The sequence below is a fragment of the Falco rusticolus genome, chromosome 6, assembly GCF_015220075.1.
Source record: "Falco rusticolus isolate bFalRus1 chromosome 6, bFalRus1.pri, whole genome shotgun sequence".
Lineage (NCBI taxonomy): Eukaryota > Metazoa > Chordata > Aves > Falconiformes > Falconidae > Falco > Falco rusticolus.
In genome coordinates this window covers 56,361,125-56,388,791 of record NC_051192.1, presented here as the reverse complement: position 1 = coordinate 56,388,791, position 27,667 = coordinate 56,361,125, and the positions used below count along the sequence as shown (strand labels likewise).

At 38.5% G+C, this 27,667-nt stretch overlaps 1 protein-coding gene across 4 annotated transcripts in view; it reads right to left on the bottom strand.

The window, feature by feature from the left end:
- Nucleotides 1-27,667, bottom strand: part of LDAH (lipid droplet associated hydrolase) — a 124,513-nt gene that overhangs the window by 8,349 nt on the left and 88,497 nt on the right. For 3 of the 4 annotated variants that reach the window (XM_037391255.1, XM_037391256.1, XM_037391257.1), the window contains one exon: nt 8,580-8,662. In XM_037391255.1, the coding sequence (XP_037247152.1) occupies nt 8,580-8,662 (83 nt within the window). Of the gene's footprint in view, nt 1-1,651; nt 1,767-8,579; nt 8,663-27,667 lie in introns of those variants that run through there. The other variant, XM_037391258.1, reaches the window with a different exon arrangement.

Sequence of the window (27,667 nt, the reverse complement as noted above, 5' to 3'; positions counted from 1 at the left end):
CAGAGCCTTTGGTTTTTCCTGCTGCCTCCTCCTCCTCTCTGTTCACCCCTCACTCACTAGCTCCCTCTGTATTACCTCAGCACTGGAATGAATATCTTCCTTCTCCAAGACAAGAATTCTTACCATAAGAAAACAATGCATTTTGCCCTGATCCTTATTTGTAGACATTGTGGAACCCTTTGGATTGAAATAAAAAATAAACAGTCAAGGAAGGATAGACACTTGTGTCATATATGCAACTAATGTTTGGGTACATTATAACGAACTAATTTTATAACAGGAAGACGTGGGGAAACTTATTTGATGCTTGCAGCTATTTTATCCGCTTATTTCATGTGCAGATGTTGGTGTGTGCATTCTGTGTGTCTCTGTGCATATGCCTGTAAATCTAAAACTTTAAGATACATGTTTCTTAATTACAAACTGCCAACAGTTTGTTCAGAATTGTTTTCAAAATGCTTCCCTATTAATGGTTTATGCAATAAAATCTAAAAGCAGGACTTCAATTACGGTGAAATTTTCAGTGATCCAGATGGTGGTACAAGGCCTATGAAACCTGACAGATACTTGGCTGTCATTTGTGGCATTGAATTTCTTCCTTTGAATGACAAAATGTCTGTGCTTTTTGCCTATGCCATACACAGACACAAAATATAGAGATGTTAGGATGATACCTATTTTCCTAACATACTAAGACAGGTTCATTTTAGACATATTTAAGCAAAAGTTTCCAAGACCCAAATGTTCTCATCCTCATTTTAAGATCAGGAGTTTTGCTATTGCAGCACGCAGACAGGTATAGTTAATGAACCATGTGCAACCAGAGGCACATGGGAACTTCATTAATGGTTGGGAACACTGGCATGCGCTATATGATTTGCATGGATCTGTAAAGTACGTATTTTCCTGTGGACTGTGCATAGCTGTAAAGAGATCCTGAGTCAGCACAACCACTGTACCAGCAATGGAAAACTGATGCCAACCTAAGCATTCAAAAATGGTGAGTCAGGCTCCCAAAATAATGAGACAAGCTTAAAAATAAACAGATTTACAAAACAAGAAATAGAACATTCTTTTTTTCTTCTGGGCTTAAACTTTTCAATATTTGCATTTTTTAAGCTTTCTGCCATGAGGGCGAGAGTATTATTTTTTGTTCTTTTGCAATATTGAATGCTGAGATTGAATCCAGGTATTCCCCACTCAGAAAGGAAATGGCAGCTACCACTGGAGACAACAAGAACTTTATATATGATTCCTAATGCAATACCCTGCTTGTTATGAGTGACAAATACATTCCTCTTTCAGGATCTGATGGCGAGGGCACAGTGAAAGGGATGTGGGTTATCTTTGGCTGGCTATTTCAATACTGTGTTTGAAATAGTTGTGCAATTTCTAAGTTTCAAACGGTTGTAAAATAACAGCAATGTGTAAGCTGTTTTACCATTACATTGCTCAGAAGTATTTTCAGCCTTAGCTTCTGTAAAATAAAACACAAGTCAGAATAGGGCTCTGTCAGCCTAGTACCCTGTAATATGGTATGTGTACTCAGACACTGCACAATGATGGCAGCTGCTAAGTAAACATCAGAAGAATCTGAGATTTGTATCAACAGGATGTTTACATTTTAAAGAGTTTCTAAGAAAATAATAAAGATTTCCTGCAGTTGACTCCATTGGCACTTGTTTTAGTATGTATGACAGTTCACAGAAGTATAAATTACAAAGAGATTTCATTTATGCCTCTTCTGTAGCTGCCATAGGTCAACACTGAAAAACAAATCAAAAAAGTTAAAAAATATTAATTGACTTTCCTTTATCTCACTGGAATTTGGTACATGTTATAACAACTTTAGGATCTTATTACATGGGCAGGCACTACTCCAGCTTATGGCAAAGAGTGAAGGACTGATCTCTGTGGATATAAACTAGCGGCACAAGTGCAATGGCAAGCAAGACTGTACCAGTGACCTTGCTGAAATCTTTGTCTCTCATACATTAACTTCTTATCAGTATTAATCCCACATGCATTCACTAGTTAAAACAGCAGCTTCTCTCTGGGTGACATCTCTCAACAGTAACCAGCTTCATTTACTCTTGGATGAAAATTAGTTTAAAAGGCATTAGCCCAGAATTAATTTCAATTTCAATCATGGTTTATAGAAAATGACTTAGCTTTTCTGGAATTATGAAAGCATCTCCACCTTATCCTGCAAAAATAATAATATAAATGACATGGGAACAGACTGGTTTGGGACACGCTTTTTTTTCGGACTTGCTTCAGTTATACTTTGGCTTTACAAATCTGTTTCTGGGATGAATTCAAAGAGCTAGCATTGCCCTAGGAAGCCCTAAATGCTGTGGGATCTGGTTCTCCGAGGCACCATCTCTCTCCCCTTGTGATCCTGCTGTGGTTGAGATCAGCGTGTTTGATGGCAAGGTCTTTGGAACATGCTTCTCATCTTGCTTTACCAGAACTGCGATTTCTCAACTTTCCAAGGGCACTGTGAACCCAACCTTTTTCTGCTGGACTGTTTTGAGAAGAGGCAGTTGACAATCTGCTGTACACAACGTTATTTTTAAATACTAACCTGCAGGGGTTGTAGTAAGGTGTAATAGGTAGTTCAGGTATTTGTGGTGGTTTTAATGTAAGGAACGTGGTCAGTTTTGTTAAACCAACAGAAATAATAAAACTAGCTTCTCTGCCTGGAAAGAGAGGGCAGAATTTACTTTCAGAGCAATTAAGATGCATTATTCCTCTCCCCAGTGGAAGGTATGGTGTTCCACCAAACAGGCACATGCAGGCTCCCCATTTTCATGCGTTTGTTAGTGTTAACTGCAAATATGGTAAATTGAGGAAGGGGTAGGGTTCCCCTTTAACTTTGTTGCCGTTTGTTAGCAATGCTGCTGGCTCCTCTGCATATAGATCCAAGCAATCAAGAGAGGCCATTTCTATTTCCACTTTCTCAGAGATAATGAAGGGTCAAATTCAATGCAAAGTAAAAACGTGCTTTAAAAAGGATGTACAGGGTTTATCAACAAACCAGGGTGATTAACTTATTTATATTATCTATGTTACTTTTCAAGACTTAAAAGTGATTTGAGGGTATATATTTAGATGTGCCAGGAACATGAGTAGTTTAGAAGTCAAGTGTGTATAAATACCAAAATAAAAACAAACAGACCTGAAACCATTATTTAAGCAATACTGTTACCAGGCCAGATTCTTTCAACCATATTTACTGCAAACAGTATTTCCTTCTGAATATAAGCCTGATTCTACATTCAGTGAGACTTTATCTAAGGTGAATCAGTCAGATCTTTCTTGCAACAGCAGGATCAGCATCTGGCCACAATGACATAAATTTTGTTCACTGCTGTGCAATGAGCTCTGTGGCAAAGGGAGGGAAAGTAAGCAGTAAAGGAGTAGTACAGGTCAGACAGTAACTTCTTAAGTATTCTTCAGAAAGCTGGGGAAATATTGCTGTCTTTTCTCGTTGCATGTAGCACACACCTCATACCCATTGCAAAAATCCTAGGAATTCATGTCATCACTTCTTTATTAGAATACCACACAGCATGAACGATGGTAACAGGAGCTCAGTCACTTTGTATATTGTGGTACATTGAACTTTTTGAATGCTCACTGGGATCCTTTTCCACTGAGGAGAGGAACTGCTGATCGCTGATTAGGCATTCTGGGTGCTTCAAAGAGAAGGTTGTTCTTGTGGTCAAATGACACAGGCACCAAAATCGCCAAGCACATGTGCAACTTCCCTAACTTCAACTCTGTAACTCCAGGGAGCGCAGGCCAAAAAGGATGTGAGACCAGCCAAAAAAGAGGTGTTCTTGGCTCGAGAGAGCACTTTGCACCTATTCAGAAAGAGTGTTTGGAAGTTTTTTCACAAACGTAGGCAAGCAACTCAGTCTGTGGGCAGGCAAAGTATTTGTAGTATTCTTTTAACCACTTATCTTAGATCATGCTCCTGTCGCTGGGAATAATTACTAAACCCCTGTGGATGTCTACAGAGACTCAACCAAAAACAGCAGGCAACATCGAAACAGCTGCTTCAGGGATGAAAATAATTCTTGGTTGCTCAGTCTTAAAAATTTTCTCTAGAAAAGGCAATTTTTCAAAAGAAAAACCTAGCACTTTTCTGTGGAAAGGTAATCCTTCATTTTTGCAATTTTTACTCTAAAACTCTGCATACCACTGTGTAGTTGATACTCTTGGAGAACACCTTTTCTGTGGTATTACTGGTGTGATATAAACTTGTACTATTTTTAATTCTAAATACACCATTGAAATAAGCAGGAAGTGTTAAACATATACTTCATTCATTTAATGTTTTCAAAAGTGAATTTCTTCCCCACTTAACCATCTATATAGGGGTGGCCATAAGCCACCCACAATACAGACTTCCTCAAACTAAGTGAAAAAAGGTTCATGTGTCCATAAACTTCGAGTTTATACTTCTTCCTATTTGATTAAAATTTATTTTTCTCAGACAACAGATTTTTTTTTCATTTTTGTATCTCTAATTCAGATGTTTCATGTCTTTTTCCTTATACAATTGATGTATCTGCTACACCAGACCACTGGCAAAACTAAATTCAAGGAATGTATAAACATTTTTGGGTTTAAAATACTAACCAAAAGAACATGATTTTCAGTTGTTGAAGGAGATGATTTATGGTCTTAAGAAATTATGAATGACTACAGAAAATTCACTGCCAAACTGATTCAAGACCTCCTGAAGTCTGTGGAAACTCTTCTACTGATTTAGATGGGCTTTGGAGCAGATCCTACAATTAAAAATAGAACTACTGTGTATTACACAGGGAGTAACGAACAAAATGTATCTCAACAAATACAAAATCTGAGGGGTGATTTTTTTAAACAAAATTTCCTCTATAAGGAACCTAGTTTTACCCTTAAATGCAGTACCTTCTTGATTACAATGGGTTTATAAGCTCACTTGACAGGAAAAGTCAATGAAGCTAAATCTTAAAGTAAAGCAATGAATGTGGCATGATGCAGACTTAAAAAGTTAAGTGCTGCAGAGAGCCTCTATATGGAAATATCATTGTCCATCACAGGCATGCTAGTCAATGCACAACATAACCATTTTCCCCTTCCTTTTTTAATTTTTATTCTATTTGTAATAGCTCCATGATGCTCAGTGCTGATCCATCTTTTAAGAATACAGAATTACATCCACTTCCTTTTGTGCAAGAATTACAATAAACTTCCTCTAGTATAGTAGTATCTTTGCCTCCAGTTTCTGTTAGGAAAGGGAGTTGGTGTTATTATAGTGAAAGAACGTAGCTCAGCTGGCTTAGACACAACCAGCTAATGATAATTAACTGTCAAAGCTGAGTAAATCTTCTATCAGCATCCCCTACCTTATTTGTTTGGATTTTGTGATTTATCACAACTGCCTGTGTCATTGTAATAAGATGTCTACATTCATGTACTGCTTGATCCAGATGAATAGCTTTAGAACCAATATTTTAAATGCCCTTTCATACATTACTTTGTTAGAAGACAGGTCTCCATCCTCCTTATACAGTTACACTCCTATTTAACGTGCGCGACTTCTGCCTTAAGAAGATTATAAATGAAATACCTCTCAGTTATCCAAACAATATTCCAGCTCCCATTCTTTCAACATAAATCTGAGCAATTAGCATTGTTAGGCTAAGAATCTGGGGCCTGGAGATAAAATTTCTCCTGGTCCCTAACTAGTAATATTTACAGTTAAACCTGGGCATGGAAAGATCGGAATAATTTAGTGTCTCTTCTTCTTTCTTCTTCAGATCACAGAATGCAAATAAGATCCAGAAATAACTTTTCTATTCCACAGCAGTTGGCAAAGTCAGGTGTTAAGATTGGCTTTTAGCATACGATCACAGTGCCTACTAAACAGTATAAATTTTTTGAAGTGACAGCTTGCCAGTTCTATAGCAACTTGGACTATAGTTCCTGTTTTTATAAACTTCCAACCTTCATAAGTTAAGCCCATTTTTATTGTCAATACACTTCAAATTTAACATAATGCCAACTCAAAATTTTTTCCTTAATTCTTACGTTCCCAGAAATTACTAGGAAGATGAAAAAAGAGAAGCCTTTAGCTTCATTTTTAGACCTGCTTTTTCTTCAGTTTGCCAACTGCTTATAAACTTGCTTTAGCTTCTTGTTTTCTTGAGTATGTTTGCCACTTTAAAAGTATGAGGACATACATACAAAAGTATGAAGAATCAATAAAAGAAAGTTAACACAGGTTTAAAAAAGCTCCTGCCTGCCGAGGGCATGCTTACATTGACAGAGTCAACAAAAGCACAGATGAAGCAGACTAGGACACCTGCAAACTCTTACTGTTGGCTATAGGCCTTCATTCAGTACAAGAAACAAGTATTTTTGTAATGTGAAGCATCTGAGTAAACCACTTGAAGTCACTGGAGCTGTAGCTGAATGTCACCACTATTGTCCTCATTCAACAAAGCTTTTATGCTTAACTTCAAGCACATGTGCTTGCGATTAAGATTTCAAAAAGCACCTGAAGTCCCGCTCCTGTACTCTTCTCCTCTGTACCCTGACTAACACAGTAACCTGCCGTCTTACCCTCAGTTTCAGGGCACTAACAGGCCTTATCAGCCTTGCCTGGGACCCTGATCCATACTCCCTGCCTACATCTCTGTCCTTCGCCTTTAGTCTCTGCCTCTCAAGTACTGTCGTAGGAGTATGTGTCTCTGGCCCTGCCTCTGTCCCTGTGTCCTAGATTGACATCGGACCTACGTTGTACATAGCTTGTCACCTGGATGGATCCTACCTTGTAACCTGCCTTCTGTCATGGCCGTGCCTCCTGGATGGACTCTGGACCTACATTGTTGCCTTGTCTCCAGTTCTGTCCCTGGCCCTGTCTCTTTTTGCTCCTGACTGGATTCTCTGGAGGGATGCTGGACCTGGTTTATTGTTTTCCCTTGTCTGGGACAGTTGAAAGACTCTGTTACCCTGCCCTGCTCCAGTACTGTGGGACTGGACCCTGTTTGGTGAGGGCACTACTTGTGCTGGGGTCACCCTTGGGAAACAGGCAGACCCTACAGCTCACAGACTCTTAGAGGGGTCATTCTGTCAGTAAGATCAACCATTTCCCTTCAGTTTATTGGGCTTTGGATCAACCCATGGAAAGTGAGAAATGAGAATATTTTCAGTCTACAAGATCAGCCCTTCAGTTTCTTCACTGAGATTCCCCCAGAAGTGCAGGAGAATTTTGAATGAACTGCAATAAAAATGTGAAAAAACAGGAATGCCTAGTGCCCTGTAGTGTTTCTTGTTCCTGTGTGTTATTTCAGCTCCTTTAAAAAAACCTGAACTGAAACATCTGAACATAACTTCAAAGTGCAGAGAAGGCAAATGGGATAAGTAAAAAACAGATCCATTTTCAGCCAAAAAAAGAAAGACTGATTCATGAAGTGAACTTTGTACCATATCTATTTACAAGGCACAAAGTAATCTTACAGAGATCTAGGACCTCTGTCCCAGAAAATTTCATTCTCCAAGGAAAATCTCTGCCAGTGCTAAGTGCTGGAATCATTCTTCCAGCAAAAAGACAAGGATGATACAAAAAAATAGAGAGAAGAAAGGGGACACAGTGAAATGATATGGTTGTACTGTTTATCTACTCACAGAAGCTACACCAATAGTAGCTTATTAAATGTGACAGTTTTCTGGCTCATAAGCCATCTGGGATGGCCTGACAATGGCCACACTACTAAATTCTCTTGGCCTCCAAAACAGAGTGACCACATCAAAACTCCAGTCAGGAACAGTTCCGGACCTGTGCCAACCCCTGAACCATGCCTGGGAACTGACTGGGTGAATGCTATTGGTCCAGACTGAAACTGTACCAGCATCTCTTTCAACAATAAATCCACACAGACAAGAAAGTTCAGTGCAGGAGAAAGGTCGCAAAAACTACTTCATTTACTTGTACAGCGGTAGCTCCAGTGTCCGAGGAACACACTTGCTGTGCCTTTCCCTTACACTACAGTTGAGTGGCTGAAACAGTGGAGTCATAATAATTTTGCTGACTCCTCTCTATTGTTTTGATACCACGGAAAAATCAAGCCTGCAAAATCCCATGATATTAACTGACACCACACAGCACAGATGGTACATGTTCTGCTTGACTGGACCAGCAGCAAAGTCAGAAGATCTGGTCAATCAGCCTGCACTCACGTCCTGGCTGACCATCTGTCTGTCTGATCAGAACCCAGGTAACTACCGGCCTCACTGAGAACGACACCTCAGGCTCAGCAAACACAGACTGTTTCTCCTCCACCAAGGAAAAAATACCAGATGGGATACTACATCTGACAGTGGTGAATGCTACATCTACAAAGATGTGGTTCCATGACATTTTAATGACCAGTGATGCCTTTCATGGCTTCTCCAAAGTCAACGGCATGACACTCACGTAACAGCAAAAGCAAGCCTGCTGAAATTCTGGTTTTGCACAAATATAACATTGCCTCATGTATGTGGGCTTCCCATGAAAACTCTGAGGATTAAATAGTTACCTTCTTTAAATTTTGCTTTATGGTTGTACTGTCTCTCTCCACAACCTTCATCATTTCTTGACTTGCCATATACAAGATGTTGGCTGCAGAAAAAGAAACAAGCAATAATATAAGTACACAGCAAATCTTTTAGAAAAAACAATACATGCCCAACCCTGCAAAAAAGTAAGGCAACTAGAGGAGTTATCATCCCAACTATCCCACTGAAAAGAATCCCAGTGACAGAAAGGGCAGCATTTCTTTGACCTAAATGAATCATTAAAAAGGCATATAGACTAAATTCAGTCACACACCCCCCCCCCCTTAATTAATTCCATAATTAATGGAAAGGGAAGGTCACCTTTGGAATGTAACTCTATCCATCTATCTTACAGACTTCTGAATCAGCCCACGGTGATGACTCTCTCTCTCCTGAGCAGAGAAGGAACTTTGATGACTAGCTTTCACTACATACTTTTAGAAAGGTAAAGGTAAGCATAATAAATCACCCATGAAGTGTTTGCAAGAGGGGACTTTTAAATACAATGCATACATTAAAAGGCATTACCAATCAATAGATTATTAAATTGCTGTCATTTTAATATGCAAGTCATCCAAATATTCAGCATAAATAATAAAAATAATGGCAAATAAAAGTATCATTGAAAACTGCAGTCCTGCATAATACTGATGGTACTTACCCTGACAGGGCTGGACTGGACACTAAATGTCTAAGTCTTACCTTTCTGGAATGCAAAGTATTAAAAATGGCTCAGTGTAATTTATTGTGAGTTGGTCTGCAAGGTACTGTCTCAGAGGCATCAGTGATTGAGTCTAACATTTGGATACCTAATGAAAAGCAATCTAATTTTATGAGGTGTTGAGTTCTGGCAGGTCCCATGTAAGTCAGACAGCAGTGGGAACTAAGCATTTCTGAAAAGTGGGTCAGTTTGCCTGGCTGCCTAAAATATTCATAAATTTAAACATTTTGATGCAGCAAGATGACACTGTGTCTACCTAGCCTGGCTTCTGTTACAACAGAACCTGCAGAAGCTTGGCAAGAAATTTTAGTGCACAGTCCAAAACCTGGCTTTGAACAAGCACATACCTGTTAGATTATGAGTTTTGCTACTAGAATAAACCTGATGTATTCAACTGCAGAATCAAGAGTCGCTACATGGCCATCAATGTTGCAGTATGTCTGCAGATAGTGAGAGGTCCTGCAGAGGTTGTTCAGACTTGCCCAGTTTTAATAAGGGCTATCCATTTCTGACATCAGTGCTGTACTGAAGAAATGTGCAGGTATGACTATGCAAAGAATCAGCACCTCTTTTACCCCTTTTTCCTGCCCATTCAACTTACTGTGCTATTAAGATGGCCAAGCTTCTCCTGCCAACACAATCTGAAGCCTCTGTGCTTGTTGAATTACAGAGACATTCATAATCTATATGTGGGAATGAAAAGCAATATTTTTCTCCTTTCTCACCAGTTTGCAAAACCAGTGAAGACCCTGAATGGCTAAATTACTTTAAAGGATTACAATTACCAGGTCCTAGAATGACCGAAAGTATTCTTAAATACTAAACCCTCTCCTGAAAAACAGGAGAAAATTAAAAGACACTGACTATTTTGTAAATCTGAACCAATGACGTTTTGTGCACAAATAGTTAATGACAGTGTTGAATCTGATACTTCTCTGAGACAGGAGTAATACATTCTTACAATGTGTGATAGGGGAGGAAATGGCAATCACACAGGTCTTCGGTGGTGACCAAAACATGGAGTTGGCTGAATTCCAGCAGTGCTCTACGGAAACAGAACACCACTGGACCGATGAGTGATGGCTCCGGAGATCAAATGTTAAAAGACAAAGCCAGTACTCTCAAGTGAGAAAAAAAAAATATCCTAGAAAGTATTATCTACTTCTGAGCCAGCCAAAGAACATGCAATTCATTTATATGCCTGCAGAGCTCTGTCTTTTCTAATTAAATGTTGAACGCAGCTAGTGCAAGTTCTTCCTTTCCTAGACAAGATGAAAGGGTTGCTGATGTGATATCATGTAGACAATCCAGTAAATGTGCTCATCTCGTCTTATTCTAGTGGGCAAAGGAGCCTCCACACAGTTTTGTGTCTAGCAACTCAGTCATCTAATCCTGTGGCGCAGCTGGCAAAAGTCTGTCCATCTACAGTATGGTTAAGTTGATAACCTGACATTGGCTGCCTTTTTCTCAATTCAGCTCCAAATGCTAATGCATTATACACCTTTGTTTTTAGGATACGCATCTTAGAATGCACCTTCAAAAATTATCTAGCAAAACTTTAAATGACAGGCATGAAAGACAATGAGGAATTCCATAGGTATTGAATCAATTTCAGATTGATTCCTGTTTCTAATGTGACAAATACAACCTTAATGCTCAAAACTCCTATGTATAAATCAAGTTGTCTGTCCATCAAAAGCACTGCTCTGTGTCAGAATGAAAGGCAGAACATGGAGAGCAGACCTTGCTAACCTAGGTACTGGTCCTTCAGGTAATGGATGTGGCTTAGTGTGGATTTACAAGATTTCACAAAGCAGTAAGTGCAAGAGCCTGGATTTGGCACAATGTAGCAACAGGACTTCTACCCAACCCATTATATGAGGATTTTAGTATGCCAGGCCTTCTGTTTTCCAGTCCAGAATAAGAGTCTTGTTAGTAGGAAACAGTGGCTAGCCTACCCACAGTCAGAACTTTTACCATTACTTTGCAGCATCAGCAGTGGATGGTAGGCAGGGATGAAAATACTGGTGGCCATCAGTGCAGAACCTGACACATACCGGTTCAATTCAACGTTACTAGGATTCTGAAGGCAGTTCTGCCCCTCCAGCTCAGTCATACAGCAAAAGTGGGAACAGTAAGTACTCCCCTGCTCCCCTTCTCCATCTTACAGGTTTCTCTGTCCTACCTCTTGTTTTTGGTGGGTTTTGCTCATATTTCTGTGTGTTTTTTGCAGTAAAAAAAAGAAATGGAATTCACACATTTAGTAAACTTAGATTAATCATAAATACCCTAAAAGTAAAACTGTAAGACAGCAAAGGCAATGATGACAGTACTTGAAAAGGAACCGTCTCTGAAGGCTTGTGTACTGTGCAAGGAAGGGAACCAGGAAGGCAGGATTAAGCTAAACCGGATGAATGGCAAGGTTCAAGCGTCTATTTCAACCAAACAGAAATCCTTCAAATTTTGGAAACATGATCCTAGGGAAACCAATAAACAGGAACTTAAACTTCAGCAAGCGTTAAGTAAGAGGAAATTGCAAAGAGCAAAAGTAGGTTTCCAAGAACAAACACTGAAAGATTTAAAAATAAACAATAAAATATTCCTCAGGTATATCAGAAACAAGAGGGCTACAACAGAATTTGTACAGGCTATGGGAGCAGCTAAAGAGGATAATGACACTGTTTGGAAGCTAAATTACTTTGCATTCTTTTTTTTTTGCATTCAACTTTCTTGTGCAATACATTCAGGGGGCTTCTGCTCTCTATATTGTTTTTCTGGCAATAATTTCTCTTTGAGTAGTGAGGTATCAACAAATAGCAACAGTGGAGAACATAGAATATATCAAGGTTAGAAGATACATTTAAGAGTTTTAAAGAACTTTAAATACAGAATTGCTGAGTTGATAACAATTCTGCTACTTAGGAGTCACCCTGTCCTGTGGCTTGGGGATTAGAAAATACTGTCTAACCACTACCAATTTTACAAGGGAAAATAGCATTTTACTTATCTATTATTTCTTGAACACTTCAATAAACACAACCAGATGACAAAAATTGCTGGTCTTCTAAAAGCTCTCTTTTACATTTCACACAATAAACTTTGGTTGAAATGAAACAGCTGTAAAATGAAAGGTTGTAATGTGTTAAAAAATAGTCTGAAAGCAAAGGAAAAAGATTAGGAGTAGATTAGATTAGATGGTTTTCATCACAACAAGGAATAAGTTCTAGATTGATCACAAATACAAAAAAAAGTCATGATTATTACTGAAATCTTTAAATAATTATTGAACATACCTGGTGATTTGATAATTTCTGGGGTGGGTTAAATCACTCCTCAAGATGACTCTCTTTTCAGTCATAAAGCCTTTAGAGCTTAACTTGAATTAAATGCCTAAACTGAGATGAGATGAAACCTGACCTAAGATTCTAGTCCAGCTTCATATTAAAATAATGGGTAACTTATTTCTTAATGATCTGGTCAATGGATAAGTAGATTATGGATAGCATTTGCACAGAACACAATGCTAGTCAGTTTGTGAGGACCAGGAAGTGAGAAGTGTGGGACAGACCTGAAGAGGAGAGAGAAAAAATCAACGCACTAGCAAATGAAATCTGAATTGAAGAAATGGTAAGCAACATACATGCAGGAAAAAATCATAATATTATTTTCCATTACAAGCTTCTAAATTAATGCAAAGAATGGAATCAGAAACTGGACACCCTTAAGATGACAGTTGTTCACTGTGCACATTTACTCAAAATTCCAATCAAATCATATATTATGTTTCATAAACAGTAGTAGGAGGATGATAAAGAATTCTGCAGTACCATTATAGAAATCACACAGCATGACCACACCTGAAAAACTGTGTATGCTGACAGGCACAACCTCTGTAGGACACTGCAAAACTGAGAATGGTGGTGAAAACAATCAAAGCAGCACAATGAAAGATGTGTTCTTGCCATCATGTTCATGATACTTCACAATACACCGTTTTTCCCTCTCTTACAGCACAATACAACAAAATGCAAACCAATAAAAGGAAGTACTTTTTTACTGTCACATGCAATTAACTATGAACCTTACTGCCACAGGAAACTGATAAGTATACGTATTTGCTGCACTGACATCTATGCATGTTGCCCTGAGCTTCTCTAATTGTTAATACAGTTAATACAATCAATCTTAGGGCAAATATCTACAAAGGCAAGATAACTTACACTCCCACAATCTCTCCTTTCATGTAATATTCTCTAGGTTTGCTATCATTCTTGCTTTGTTTCCTCTGGATATGCCCAGCAGCTCATCTCTCTCTTGAATTTTACTGACACTGTTTCAGCTCATGCTAGAGAGTGTTTCTCTCTTCAACAGTAGAGCCGTTTCAGCCCATGTACCTCTTCATACATAAAAAAATCATGTCTTACTTTACAACATGACATATTAACCCACATCAGCTTGTGACCCACGATATTCCCAGGATTTTGTCCTGCAGAACTATTGCTTAACTAGTGAGTGAATTTACCATCCCTTGCGCTTAACTTATGTACAGAACAACTCGGCTCTTTAAGGAATGACAGCATTCTCCCCTCCCAGCCCCCCAGCCCCTTCTCTTAGCTTGCGAAGGTCATTCTGCTCCTGTTCCTCTCCAGTGTATCTGCAGCATATTTTAGCATGGCACTATCTGTAAACTCAGCAAACACACACTGTATTCTGTCAGTCATATCCCTACCACAACTACTGAATACTAAAGGAATGAAGATAAGACTGTTACAAAACCCCACTGGCTACATCTTTCCAGTTGCAAAAATCCTCCTGAATCCCATTTTCCAAACTGTCCAAAATCTGTCTGGTACTTGTTTCAGGTATGTCATATTTCCCCAAATTTGTTATAAGAACATATAATGGGAGACACTGTCGAAATCTTTATTAAGGGCAAAATATCCTAAATCTACTGCTTCCCTCTAATCCACATTACACTGTAAGATGTTTAATGTCTATGGAAAGCTGTATTGAAAGAGATACCATTATAGAGCAGGAACAATAACCTTCTCTCTTGCTTGCTGCGGAATGTCAAACTGGGCTTCTTCAGAAAAGCTATTTTTCTCAAAAGCTAAGTCACAAGTTCAGGGAGAAACCTCTCTGCTATTTCCTAATGCTATACTCTGCTAACCTTGGCATTTTTTGAATATTTAGTTCTTTCCTTTTCAAAAAAACTGGTTCTGTTTCCTTATTTCATGAATACCGAGCTGCTTTTTCAAAGGAAATAACTCAGAAGAATTCACTGCCTTTTTGTGTGTAATTGGAAAGCCATCTCAAAAGGCTCCCAGGGACTGTTACTATGAGCATTTCAGCAGCTCTGAAAACCAGGCTGTGAACCGGGCACAACCAGAAGCTGAGGCATACAAAATGAATGGCCTCTGAAATCTTTACTAGGCTATGCATAGGAAGGTCGTCTTGTGAGATCACTTTGTCAGTGCTTGTTCTCTGGGGTTACAGTCTCTGGAAAGACTTCCAACCTGTGCTAATGCTTGCTTTAGCAGAAAATCTCTAAAGATTCCCAGAATCATTACCAAGAGTCCTGGAACAAATATTTATTGGTTTTGACTGTCATGATTTCAAGTACAATATAAAAATCAAACTAGAGCCCATGTGCTGAACTTCCTGAGTGATGAAGCTGTCTCATCGCAATCTGCAGAATTAGTCACTGCACAAAATAAAGCACATCCAGGAGTCTGCAGGACCCTGGCTCAAAATGCAAACACAGGAAATTCCCATAACGGGCTGTGTGGAAGTTGTATCGGAGTTGTGACCCTGGTGTACATGCTGAAGTTGGGGTGAAAATGTAGCTTCAGCTTCAATCTGTTTGGCATTCACCACTGTGTCTCACTACTCACTGGAGAGAGTAACATCTGGGGTTTAGTAAAGACAAAAGAAGTTTGAAATTAGTATTCTGAAAAATCATTACATGTGAAAGATAAGCCTGAATGTGGGATGAAAGGTCAGGAGGCCTGGAATTTTTCTGAACTATCACTGAAGTCCTCTGAGACCCTGTGCAAATTACAAAATCTGTATGTCTCAGTTTCCGCATTTTATAAACATACTTCAGGCTGCTATGTCAATGGAGTGGTTTTTGTAGACTGTCTCAAAAATACTTGAAGTGAAAAGCATTATGTAAACATAATGACTATTAATTAGTCCTTGAAAAATGTATTTCTTTAACAATAATGGAATTTACAGAGCCAGACTGATCATGTCCCTTTAGAACTGCTCACTACTACCTTGAATGCTGCATTTTACAGTGAGCAAATAGTAAAATCTTAAAAGCTATCCAATGAAAAACACATCAAAACCAGAGTTAAGGGCAAGCCTGTAAGCATTGGAAGTCAAGATGTGTCCCTATGAGAAAACTGTATTTGCTGAATTTCAGATGTTTCTCTAAACTGACTCAGCGAAACCAACACAAAAGGCTTGGAGGACACAATATTGCGCGCACGCACGCACACACTTCTGCATAAGATCTGCTGCCTCTGCTTTCAACAGGAATGCTTAAAGTGATAATGTTAAGTGTTTGAAGGATTAGAACTGTCTTGTAGTTTGAAAGTGGTATGTGTTCCTTCAATCCCTAACTGATAACTCGGTTCAACTGAAATAAGCTGACCTTGTCATAAAATGGTGAGTGTTTGCATTGAAATACAATGAATGAAAAAATAAATAAATCAGTGTTTGCATGAGCTTTACGGCAAGTTGATAAGTTTTCTACTGAAAGCAAGCCAATCTGCTTGCTGAAGGTGGAACTTAACCAGTGATAAATCACAAAAACGTTCAGTGTCTGAAGAACCCCACAGCATAGGTATGATGAGATGTGTAAATGAGATGAACAACAAATGTACAGGTTCCTTTAGTAACCTGGATATTCATATCCTGAAATAAGAACGGAGTTCTCATGGACTTGAATGTGGGTGCTTCAGAACTCTGGTCAGAGACCCACACAATGACCTGACAGCACTTGGCTTGGATGGTTTGCAGTATCAAGGCTGGAGCTCAGTCCTAAATCCTGACTCACAGAGATTTGACTCAAGAAGCCATCTCTATCCACTGAGGATACATGAACTGCAGTCCTCTCCTGAAAAGACTTTGGAAGAAAGGAATAAAGATTATTCTTTTCTCATCCTTTGCCTGCATGGCAACAACCCAGTACCTCTGGTCTCTAGATTCCTATCTAGGACACAGGCTCCTAAAGATTTTGTCTTGAATCAGCCTAGGATTTCTAGGAATGGAACATATCAAAGCTCCTTAGCTCTGTGCCAACAAATTTTTGCTTATTCAATTCGTTTATCTGGTTTAACAGTCTAAAGCCAATTTCAGCAGGTTTTTTTCTTATTTTTGTTTGTCTAATCCCATTCCTTCAAATCTGTATGCATATGCTGGACTGATACATTATGAGTTGGCCTGGGTCAGTGGTATAATCTAAAGCACAGAATGTGAAGCATATAACATGAATCTTTGCAGCATCATGGCCTCTGTAAATATTCCTTCATGTGGGTTTTTCACATAGCAACTAGGAAAGAAAAGGCATTTCTCAAAAAAAGAAAAAACTGGTTACAAATCTACAGAAACTGGTCAACATACCTGGTGACAGCTACAGAACCTCAAAGCATTTTTAATACATTCTATTCCATTTCAAGTTGATGATACCCCTTGTAATTCATAACCAGGTCACCAGAGTTTAATAATGAAAAAATCTATTGTTAATTATATAATTATCATAAACAATATGGCCTTAGAGCTCAAAAGTGAAATCAAAAGTTTTAATAGACAAATACCATGTCTATTGTGCTTTTAAAACATAAATACCTTCTTAAAATGTCCTGACTTTTTATATGCAAATCTTTTATACACACAGATTACCTTGAAAATGGAAGCCCTTCATTTATTCTCAGGTCAGGCTTATAAAATTAACTGCCAACTTAGTTTCTCCCCATGATCCTGCCAATGACCTTTTTCCTGCCCTGGTAGGATCATTCCCTCTCCATGGATTAAAGGTGATTAAGGATCAGTGTCAGTTTAGTCTTATACATTTGCTAAGCAGAGACGACAAACTGTGCCAAAATGCGTCTGATTTATTTGTGGGGGTTTTGTGATAGAGGAACCCTGATTGGGCTCAAATCAAGGATCTAGAAAAGAAAAGAGTGCTTTATATCATTGGTAGCTCTTTAACCCAAAGTGTCACAGTAAGGACTTAATATCCTTCAGCTAAATTATTAGTTTTCACAAACAATAATGACTGAAATCAATCAAGCTTTTCAGTGCTTAGGGTTATTTAACCACCAATTCAATTAGCCAGTTGTTAGATGAATACCTGTACCTATTGAGTTGAACTTCAAACACATTGATATATCTACAGTGCAGTCAAGCACTGTGACATACGCAATAGAAGATTTCCAAGTTTTGAAGAAACACGTGTCTAGCCGGGTTATTATTACTTTCTTTACGTTGTTTGTGGAAATTCAATCTTGAGTTGAAACTATGTTTGTATGGAAAGAAATCTTAAAAAAAAAAAAAGACTTACACATGATGCACATAACCCTCTTTCATTTTTTACAGATAAGTATTTTTGCCTTAACCCTAATAAACTTTGAGAGATATACATGCCCTTGATTAATTTAAAAATCAACTCTATTGTGCTGACATGACTAGATATTGTTCTGTGCGGTTTTGCCCTGTAGTCGGTATCTTAATTACATAAAAACAATATTGTATTCTTTGCTAGGCTAAGGAGATGAATTTACTGTGACAGAAAGAATAGAAAGAGATGCCATACCAATGAAACAACAGAGACAATGACAAACTAAAAAAACCCCAGCAAACAAAACAACTACCTTTTTAACTTCATTGGCTAATGAATTTCAGGAAGTAATCAGAATAGTTCCTTTTCCAACAAAAATGAATGGCTGTGAAGATAGCCCCAATCTCCACACTTTAATGGATGGACACACGCATTCTTCAACAGCTTGTTCATCAGTCTAAAATAAACATAAGACTACAAAGGGTTACCCGAGCTCACTTCATTTCCCTACTGCTGTTGGCTTCAGATTATGTTGACTCTATCAACAAGATTGTGGCTGTAGGTGTAAATTTATTAAGTCCCACACATCAAAATATTGTTCTATTTTGTAAGTTAGTAGGAGCTATGCTCTGGAATGGGTACAGGGAGAAACATGAAGCCAAATTTCTACTTCAGGGTCCAGACAGCACAATTTCAACAACATTAACCTTGGAAGAACGTACTATCTGATTTCCCAGAGTGGACAAATTCAGAGGAAAAGGGGACTACAGCCCTACCTTCAATATGCTTCCCAAATGCAAATCTGGTGCCACTACTCTCACCATATTTTGACCAACTGACCCCCTGAGCAGATGAATACAGAGACTGGAGGGGCTTCTTACGCTGTCTTACTAAGACCACTGTACACTATGTATCTTTTTTCACCAAGAAATGAATAAACTTTCTTTAGCTAGAACTGGAGGAGTTTGTAACAGAGACCAGTGACCCCTTCGTGACTGTGGTGCAGGCTGTGGGTATTCTCTGTATTTCTGTAGGGTATTCTGAGACCCTGCAGCATGGTAAGTTTTTACCACCCCTCCTGGCCTACCTTGCCCGTCCACTACTTCTTGCTTCCTTGATTCTGTTCCCCACCTACAGAGAACCTATGCTTTAGATATTTTTTTTCATATGTATTCTATTAACTTTATTTTTCCAGGTTGAATGTCATTTAGTTAATTCATGCATTTTTCAGTAAAATAACACTTTCCAGCTGTCTCTGTCCTCCTTTGTGTTTGGCGCATTTAATAAAAGACAGCTCATTATGATTAAAAAACACAAATCTGAAGTGCAGCCAGGCCCAGAAGATACTGCTTTAATTCTTAAAAAAACTTTTGCAACTCATTTACAAATGAATATTAAGAGGTAGAATTAATCAGAACCTGTAACAGGAAATCCATTTCACACCACATATGATACAGCATGTGGGATACAGCCTGTTACAGTGAGAACCTCTCAGGGCTAAGAAAGTAGCAAGTGACAACAAAGACACTGGAAGTCAACAAATACTGGGAACTCTATTAACGAGCTACAGCCAAAGTTTAGAGATACATACCACTAGAAAAGCTTCAGGTCTTTAAGCTTCTACCTCTAAGAATGATGCCTTTACCAACTGGCAGACACTTTTGCATTGCAGAGTTTTTGCCCTCTTCTTGGAAGCATTTTGTTTTGACTGCTACTGGAATTGAGAGGCTGGACAGGATGGACTTTTGATCTCATTTCCAGGTATTAGTTCCTGTGTAACTCAATAGTATATCTCAGTTAGTATAATAATGCTTACATTCCTCAAATTTGGAACTCATTTTTTTGCAATATTTGTTACTGTCTCTAGGAAGATATCCTGCTAGGTTAGTACTGTACTATCAGGGTCACATGTACTGAACATCAATTCTACTAGATTCAGGTAAAACACTGAAAAGTGGCTACAACTTGCTTACTTAGTCCGCATTTCTTACATAAAAGTCTGAACAAAACTTTTTTATTAGTTTGCCTTCTCTGATGTTAGAGACTTACAGGTTTACTCTCAAACCCAAGGCATAGTACAGTACTTCCAGACGTGGCTTGATGGTTTGGAGAATAATGATTTATCTGCCTTTATCATCATCAAGTACTCATTTGTTAGAAAACAATCTGCTCTGTTGTCCCATAAACAGTGTTCTGTAAAGACCATATTCCACACTGGCTTGCTTTTGATAGCCTTTCCTCTTTTCACTGATCAATACCTTTGTAAAATGCCTTTTCCTAATCTGTATTACCCCCCTTCAAACACTAAATGCACCATCTCTTACTTTGACTTACCAATTTCCCAGCTTCTGCTTTGACAACTGAGAAGTCAAATTTCCACAGTCTGTTCTCTCACAACTGCTTTTCAACAATCAAACTGTTGCTGCTTTTGCAGGTTAAAAGAAGCCAGCAAGTATTTTGTGGCCCTGAGGCCAGCTGGAATAGAACGGCTTGTTTTCACAGTTTTAATTTTTCCTCTACCCAAACTGCTTATTGGGAAAGGTACATGGCAGTGCTAACTCCTGAACCATGCCTGAATACTAGAAGAATGCTAGTTAGAGAAGGCTAAAACCATACCAGGAAACTCATTAAACAGTACAGATAATCATATGCCAGTAGAACCACCAGTCCTATGCTCATTTAGCTGATTCTAGAGGCAACCCACCTATCTTTGCCAGGTCGTACTATAGCATTTCTCTATCATACATTCAGCCTGCAGAACGTAGATTCATTCAGATATTCAGACATTTCCTGAATTTTTAGATCTGCTTTCCACTAGTACCTGACGTTTTTTGCTTATATTTTGGTTTCCTCAAACACTATATGTTGCGTCTGTTCATCTGTTTTGCTTGGTTCTTACTGTGGCAAATTGCCTCTTATTAGAGTTCTGAAATTCTGGATCCTAGTCTTGGATCTTTAATTAGTGTGTATGACATTGCAGGGCTGGAGGAATTTCCATCGGTCTTTTAGTCTTAAGGAGAATAAATGATACTGTGTCATTTTCAGCAGATACTTCTCCATCCTGTCCTTAGGAAGTACAAATGAAAGTTTTATTACCTTCCTAGGAAATCCAGTCTACAATTCTATTCTTATAACTAACTAAAATCTAAACTGAATCACCTTTGTTGCAAGGTACTCCATTACACATTACCTTGTCTATCATGGACATGTGAATTAAATTGTTCTTTACTTGAAAATTCTTACCACGTCTATCAGTTGTCCCTTGTTTAGTCTAAACAACTCTTATCTATTTTTTTTTCCTTGAAGGACATAGTTTCTTGACATCTGTCATGGGATTCACCTCATTAAATATGGATATCTAAAGCTTAATTTTTCTTCCTTCACAGTCAGTGGAAAGAACACAATTCATGTTATCCTAAAGTAGTCACCTAGATAGATTAGACAAGTGTCCACCAACTACGACAGGATTTTAAGGGGATTAGTGGATGAATAGAGCTCTATGTTTGTAGACATGTTAACTATTACTGTCCTAGCATAAATACATAAATGAAAGGCAATGCATTATGAAAACTGGATGAACAGTCTAAATGTTGCTGAATTCCTTCCTCTACAGACATCAAGCACACTACATACTGCTCTTTGGATGGCTTGGAATTTCCTCAGAAAAAGTCTCTTGAATCCATCTGTCATGGTCTGGTGGACACAATATTCAGCAAGTCTCCCTGTCTTTAAATACAGGTCCATACATCCTCCTTTCTCCCTGCTCTTCTTTACCAATAAATTTAGGTCCCTTTATATTGATATTCTAGTTCTGTCAGTTCTCTCACCTATGTCTGTTAAGCCAATTAATTATTAATTTTGATGATTTTTAAAAGCTTGCAAGACTACTTTATTTTCCATACTTTTGAAGTTTACATTACTTGCACATCACCTAGATCATCTACCATCTTCCTGCCAGTATTTCTTTGATGTCTTATAAATCTCTTTTTCTAGCATAATTTTAGATCCTTCATGAGTGCACTTTTGCTCATGATAGAGAATTTGTTTTTATCTTTCCCCTTAAACTCATCATCAGGCCTTCTTTACTAAATGATTCAATGTTAATCACTTTTTCATGGTCAAGGAAGCCAAAGCTCCCATGACACTGGTCTGATTGAAAGTGCTCCAACCTCTATACACCCATGTATACTTGCAAATATTCTTTTGAGGAAGTACAGTGGTTTTAATAACCATGTCTTATGTTTTGTGAAAAACAAGCAACCTCATTACACTCTCATTAGTCTCTCACTCTCTATAGCTTGTTTCCATACATCTTTCTTTCCCATGTTGACCCTGTAGCTTCCCAGGACAGTTCTGATACTCTGCCTTACAAAACTATCATTTACTGTCAAGTTTTTCACAGAACGCATCTGCTATTTCACTATTTGCCATTTAATTGCTATTATTGCTATTACTTTAGACACTTGTTTGCATTGGCTAAGGACCACAGTAGAGACTGGGGACACATTGTCAGGTACTGGCAGTACTGCAGATAGAAAAGCCTGAAAGGATGCTTTCTTCTGTCACACAAGAGACTCCCGCAGAACCTCTACAGATTCTTAGTCCAGTTTTTCCCAGAAGGCTTCGCTGATGCCTCCCTTAGTAAATCTGCCTGGCAGCAGGATAATTTCACAATAAACTGGTATTAAAAAATGCTTGAGAAATACTTAAAAAATATGCAAAACATTGGCAAGTTTTAATTCCCATTCATTCCTGGCATTTGTAAAGGTAAACTGGAAAATATATAAGTAAATTGGTAATTTGCTGAAAATTGTAGCAGAAGGAAAGAGTCCTAACCGACTGCCTTATTAGATCTTTTTTGCAACTAAGAAGTAGTTATACTGTGTGGGAATGCTGAAAGTCCCAGCCAAGAGCTGACTTCAGTGTGTCAGAGGCTATTCAGACCATCAGGAAAAACACAATTTCTGCTCTAAAGATTTTAGAGTCTAAAATTTGAAATTCTTGACTGTTCAACACTTGAGTTGCAGATATGAATACAGAGATTTGCTCATCCTTTTGAGAGACTAAAGCAGAGGGTACTAGAAGAAAACAGTATCACTTCAATGGGACAATTATTGCCAAAACCTACTATTTTCATGTGCAACAGAGCTCATCTGTACTTTGACATGCTGTAACATGGCTCTTTCAAAAGTCCTCTAAACTCTAAAGCAAAATTGCTTAAACTGCAAAGTGATGAATCAATTCTAGGTTGGATTCCCATGCTAAATCGAAATGCCCTGCAAAAAGGAGACTGAACTCAGGGAATGTACTACTAGCTGGTCACATTTTTTCCTGGTAAGTTCACCCATCTAATTGTAAGGTTCTTCAGGGGTAACACTAGTTTCCTTTCCAGTTTATTCTTTGCTCTTGAGGAAGCAATCTCTGTTCTCAGAAGCAGTCAGAAAACAGTGGTAAGAACTAATAATACCAAACAGTAGTGTAATTTCCTATGGGGAAAACATATTTTCTACCAGTAATTATTGCCAACAGCAATCTCGGAAATATTGTATAACTTATTGTTTAAAACATCAAACAGAAGGAACTGCTTAGTATCAAGGATGACTAATGCAGGAACATGTGCTTCCACACATGCACACACACATTAGATAAAATGTTGATGTTTAGAGGTTTACAAGATATAAACATTGACTTTGGGTTCTGCTTAAGTTTACACTTGAATTTAGAATGAAAACATACCAGTTAATAAATAACCATGATCGACATAAACAGGCAGAAATAGCTGCAATTGTTATGATGGACTTCTACAATATGCTTGGTACTATAGTTGCAGGAAGATCAAAACTATACAAGAAAATCAGGCAGCTGTGCTTGAGAAACCACAGTAGAGACTGAAGGCAAAAATAAGAAGCTATTCAACAATTACACCCAGGTGCTCTACAAACAATAGATGCTTTGTTGAGAAGTGTGAAAAACATTTATTTTGTGTGATTAAGCATGTGCAGGTGAAGTGGGGTGTGTGATGGAAACTGAAATCCTGCCCTAAGTTACTTTGGAACAACTCCCATCATCTTCAAATGACAGAACTATCCCTTAGCTGGAAAAATTAATCTCCAGTTTAAGATCTCACATACCCTGGCAGATGGCTGTAATGACGGGATTTCTGCTGGAGTCCAGATTTTTGGTTTTGGAAAGTGTCTGCTCTCTTACCCTGCAAAAGGAGCATAGAAAGGTCTGGTGTTGGTGGTGCTCAGTCCCACAGGGAGCGGCCAGGATGGACACTGCAGCGATTTAGCATCTCCACACTGTGGTTCCTGTCTGAGCTTTACTAGGATTAATATGCTCTACTAGATGAGGGTTTATGCATGTGAGTTGCATATGGAGGTCAGTTTAAGTGCTTTTCTGGATAGGGACCTGATGCTGACTCTTTCTTGAGGAACCCCTGATGAAATTCAGCAACTGAACTACCCATCCTTTGAACCAGGTGAACTTCCTCTCATGTGGAGTGGCCTTGATTGGCTTGACGGGTGAACTCTACACCAACCTTCATTAAACATAAACCACTGTTTTTAAAGCTCATTTTAAATAGACCTGACCATTGCACTAACAAGCAAGCAATCTCCTGCACCATGGGGTTTCCTCAAGACAAGTCAGTATTTCCTCCAAAGATCCAAGAAGACTCTGCAGGCATTATCCTCTTGCCAATACTGTCACGCAAAAGAATTAGGCAAGGGAGATGGTAAAAGCTGGTGGACATTTTCATGACAAGAAGCAGCAGCAAGGCAGATTGCAATATGGTTTTAGCTGACTACAAGGAATTACATCAAGACCAGTGTCCCCTTTAGGCACATGGAATGACAGGTACCGCATTCATTAGTAGCTTTGTAAACGTCACGTTCAAGAAACCCACACCTTATTCCAAGACACAAATGCCTATAGTTTACCCATGTGTATGAATTTAGCTTGTGTTTAAGTGCTTTGCTGGGACTGCATGATGAAAGAGTTTGATGAATCAAGCTAAATTCCCAACAAGTAAACACAAGTTATGAGAGAGTTACAAGCCCTACTCCAGATATTCCTTGGGGAAGTTTAGACAGACACCTCTGAGACAAAAGGTGTGAGCCTACTGCAGAAGGGAATCCTTCCCCTGAATTCAGGGGTCTTTGTATTTGGCCCAGGGAAAATAAAAGTGCCCATTTGCAGATGGCTACCTGGCACTGGCTAGCACAAAGCTGCTAGCACTTAACTGGCACACACTTATTTTCAACATCTTTTCTGATTTGTTGATGTTACCCCTTCCTTTTTCATGCCATTTGCAACACATCATTAGATTCGCTGCAAATTTGTGGGAGTAAATCATATCCCTGGGGACGAAACCCCACCAGGGGTGAATAAACAATCTCCCCTTTCCCAACCAAATCCCAACTGTGCCTCACATTTCATGGAAATGATCACCAGTTCCACTATCAAAACATTCACGCCTTATGAGTAATATTTATGACGGGAGGTTTTTACGTTGGGTTTTCCCTCCAAGAAGAAGAAGAGGAATAATTAACAGAAATAAATAATGAGAAATTTCCACATTATTACTATTATTTTCACAAGGCTTTCACAGGAAAGTAAAAGCTTTTGCAAGTAATAAAAGTCCTTGTTAAACATCTTTCTTTCTTTTGGAAATAGGGTAAATTATGAAGGAGATTGACTTTAAAAAATAAATAGGACTATAAATACATAAAAGTCATTGCCTGCCTCCAGTAATTTAATATGAGCATCCTACTATGAAATAAGGAAAAGTTTAGTTCACTCACAGAAAGAATAAAGCAGATGTGAGTTTTTTCCGTCAGCTTAAGTGCTGCCTTGGTAAGGTGAGTTGTCCAACTGCATTAAACAAACATTTTAGTCAGGCACCACACAGGAAAATAAACAGTAGCAGAGGAAACATGAAAATATTAAAGACTGTTATTCTTTGGCCCCTTCTCCTGCGAAGCAGGTGATAAAATATTACTGTGTTTCCACAGGTAAGGAAACACGCTCTTAAACACTTTGCAGAAATACATATTACAATCATCACTTAAAATGTCAGAAGTGGATAGGACTCAACTGTGACAGCATACAGAAGCCTGCCGAGAAACTCTGCAGAATCAGAAGATTTAGCATGCCGGGCCAGACTGCTGGGCCACCTAAAGCAGCTTTTTGACCCTCGGCAATAACTGGCAGTAGTGAATTCAGATACAGGCAAAAAACACCTTGTAAGAGACAGCTGTAGAGTTACCTGATTTCAGGAAAGATGACTCCTCTTGAATGTTAGATGCTAGTGAGAGCGAGGGAGATTATCTCCTGTATCATTTTGACCTCTTTCTGCCCCACTGAGTATCAAAGAATGCATGTAGGAAGAAGAAAGGAGACCTGCTGATTCATCCTTTTTGCCTGCCTGTGATATACTACACTACACTGTAGAGATTTAATAGTGTTTAGTTTATGTAGATGTAATTTATGTCCCACATCAGCAAATTCTGTTCTCCATGAAATTCTGTCTAGCTATATACATCATGTCTGAAATTCTATACATATTTAATTGTAAAAGTAGAAAAATAACCTTGAAATAATTTCTGCATTACAGCCACAAGTTGTTTAAAATGTTCATTCATCAGAAGAAACAAGACAATCACTTTTTACTACAGGACTTAGATTTCAGTTAGCCTGGAAAATCAACTCGGAAAGGTACTGGTCTAGATTCAAACATCTTTGCACAGTTGTCCAGCAGTGAGGGAGGAGGGAAAACTTTTATTCTCCCGCCCTCTATAAAAAATGTAGGTGTGAGATCGCAAGGTGCTACCTGAAATCCTTCGTAGTACCAGTTTGTGTCTCTACTTTAAAATGCACTGCATGCATGTCAGCCTGTCTAACCAATGTGGTTCATGGAAGCTGCTCATGACTAACATATGTATATATATTTATAAGGTTAAACTAATGGTTAAAGCAGGTTCAGTAGATCAACTGTTGCCCTGGGACGTAGGTCTATGTACAGTTCTGCTGCTTATCAGCTATGTGATGCTGGGCTCATTGCTCATTGCTTCTCTTGAATGTCAGGTTCTTTTTTAAATGTGCTAGTACAGTGCTTGAAATAATAAAACCTAGATGAGAATATAATGTGCAACTCCCCCCTGGCCTTGCATGCCCCAATGGAGAGTTTTAGTTCCATTCAGCACAGAAAGCAGAGCTCTTTCAATTTTGCTGCATAAAACAAAACCAAAAGAGCTTTGCCTTCCATGCTGAATTTAGAGGTGCTCATCATATCTTCTGTTATTTTTACAAGTTAAATTTTAATTTCAGTGCAAGAAAAGAACACCATTTGAATTTAAAAACAAACAAACAAAAAAATAGCTATGTGATTATACAGGTTTTAAAAATACTCTTCATGGGGCAAAGCACTCTTATTTCACCATTTCAGGTGAATTCATTTATCAAGTGCTTACCTAATACTTTAAACACTGTTTTTTAACTCTCAAAAATATAAGCGGAATAGGTGGAGGCACTAATGAGTGCCATGAATATAAAACCACGCATTGTCCTTACCCAAGTACTTCAGTTAGATGGGTAGTTATTTCTACAGCATTTTAGTCCCCCAAAAGAGCTCTCCAAAAATCTGCCATCTTGTCTTACTTGTCTTATTTGCCATCTTACGGGAAGCGGAGGTGAAGATGTAAAGTGAAGTTTCAAAGAAGGTGGGAAACAGGACTCTTGCTAGAAACCAGCAGCTGTAAATGCTCATGCAGCCAAAGGAC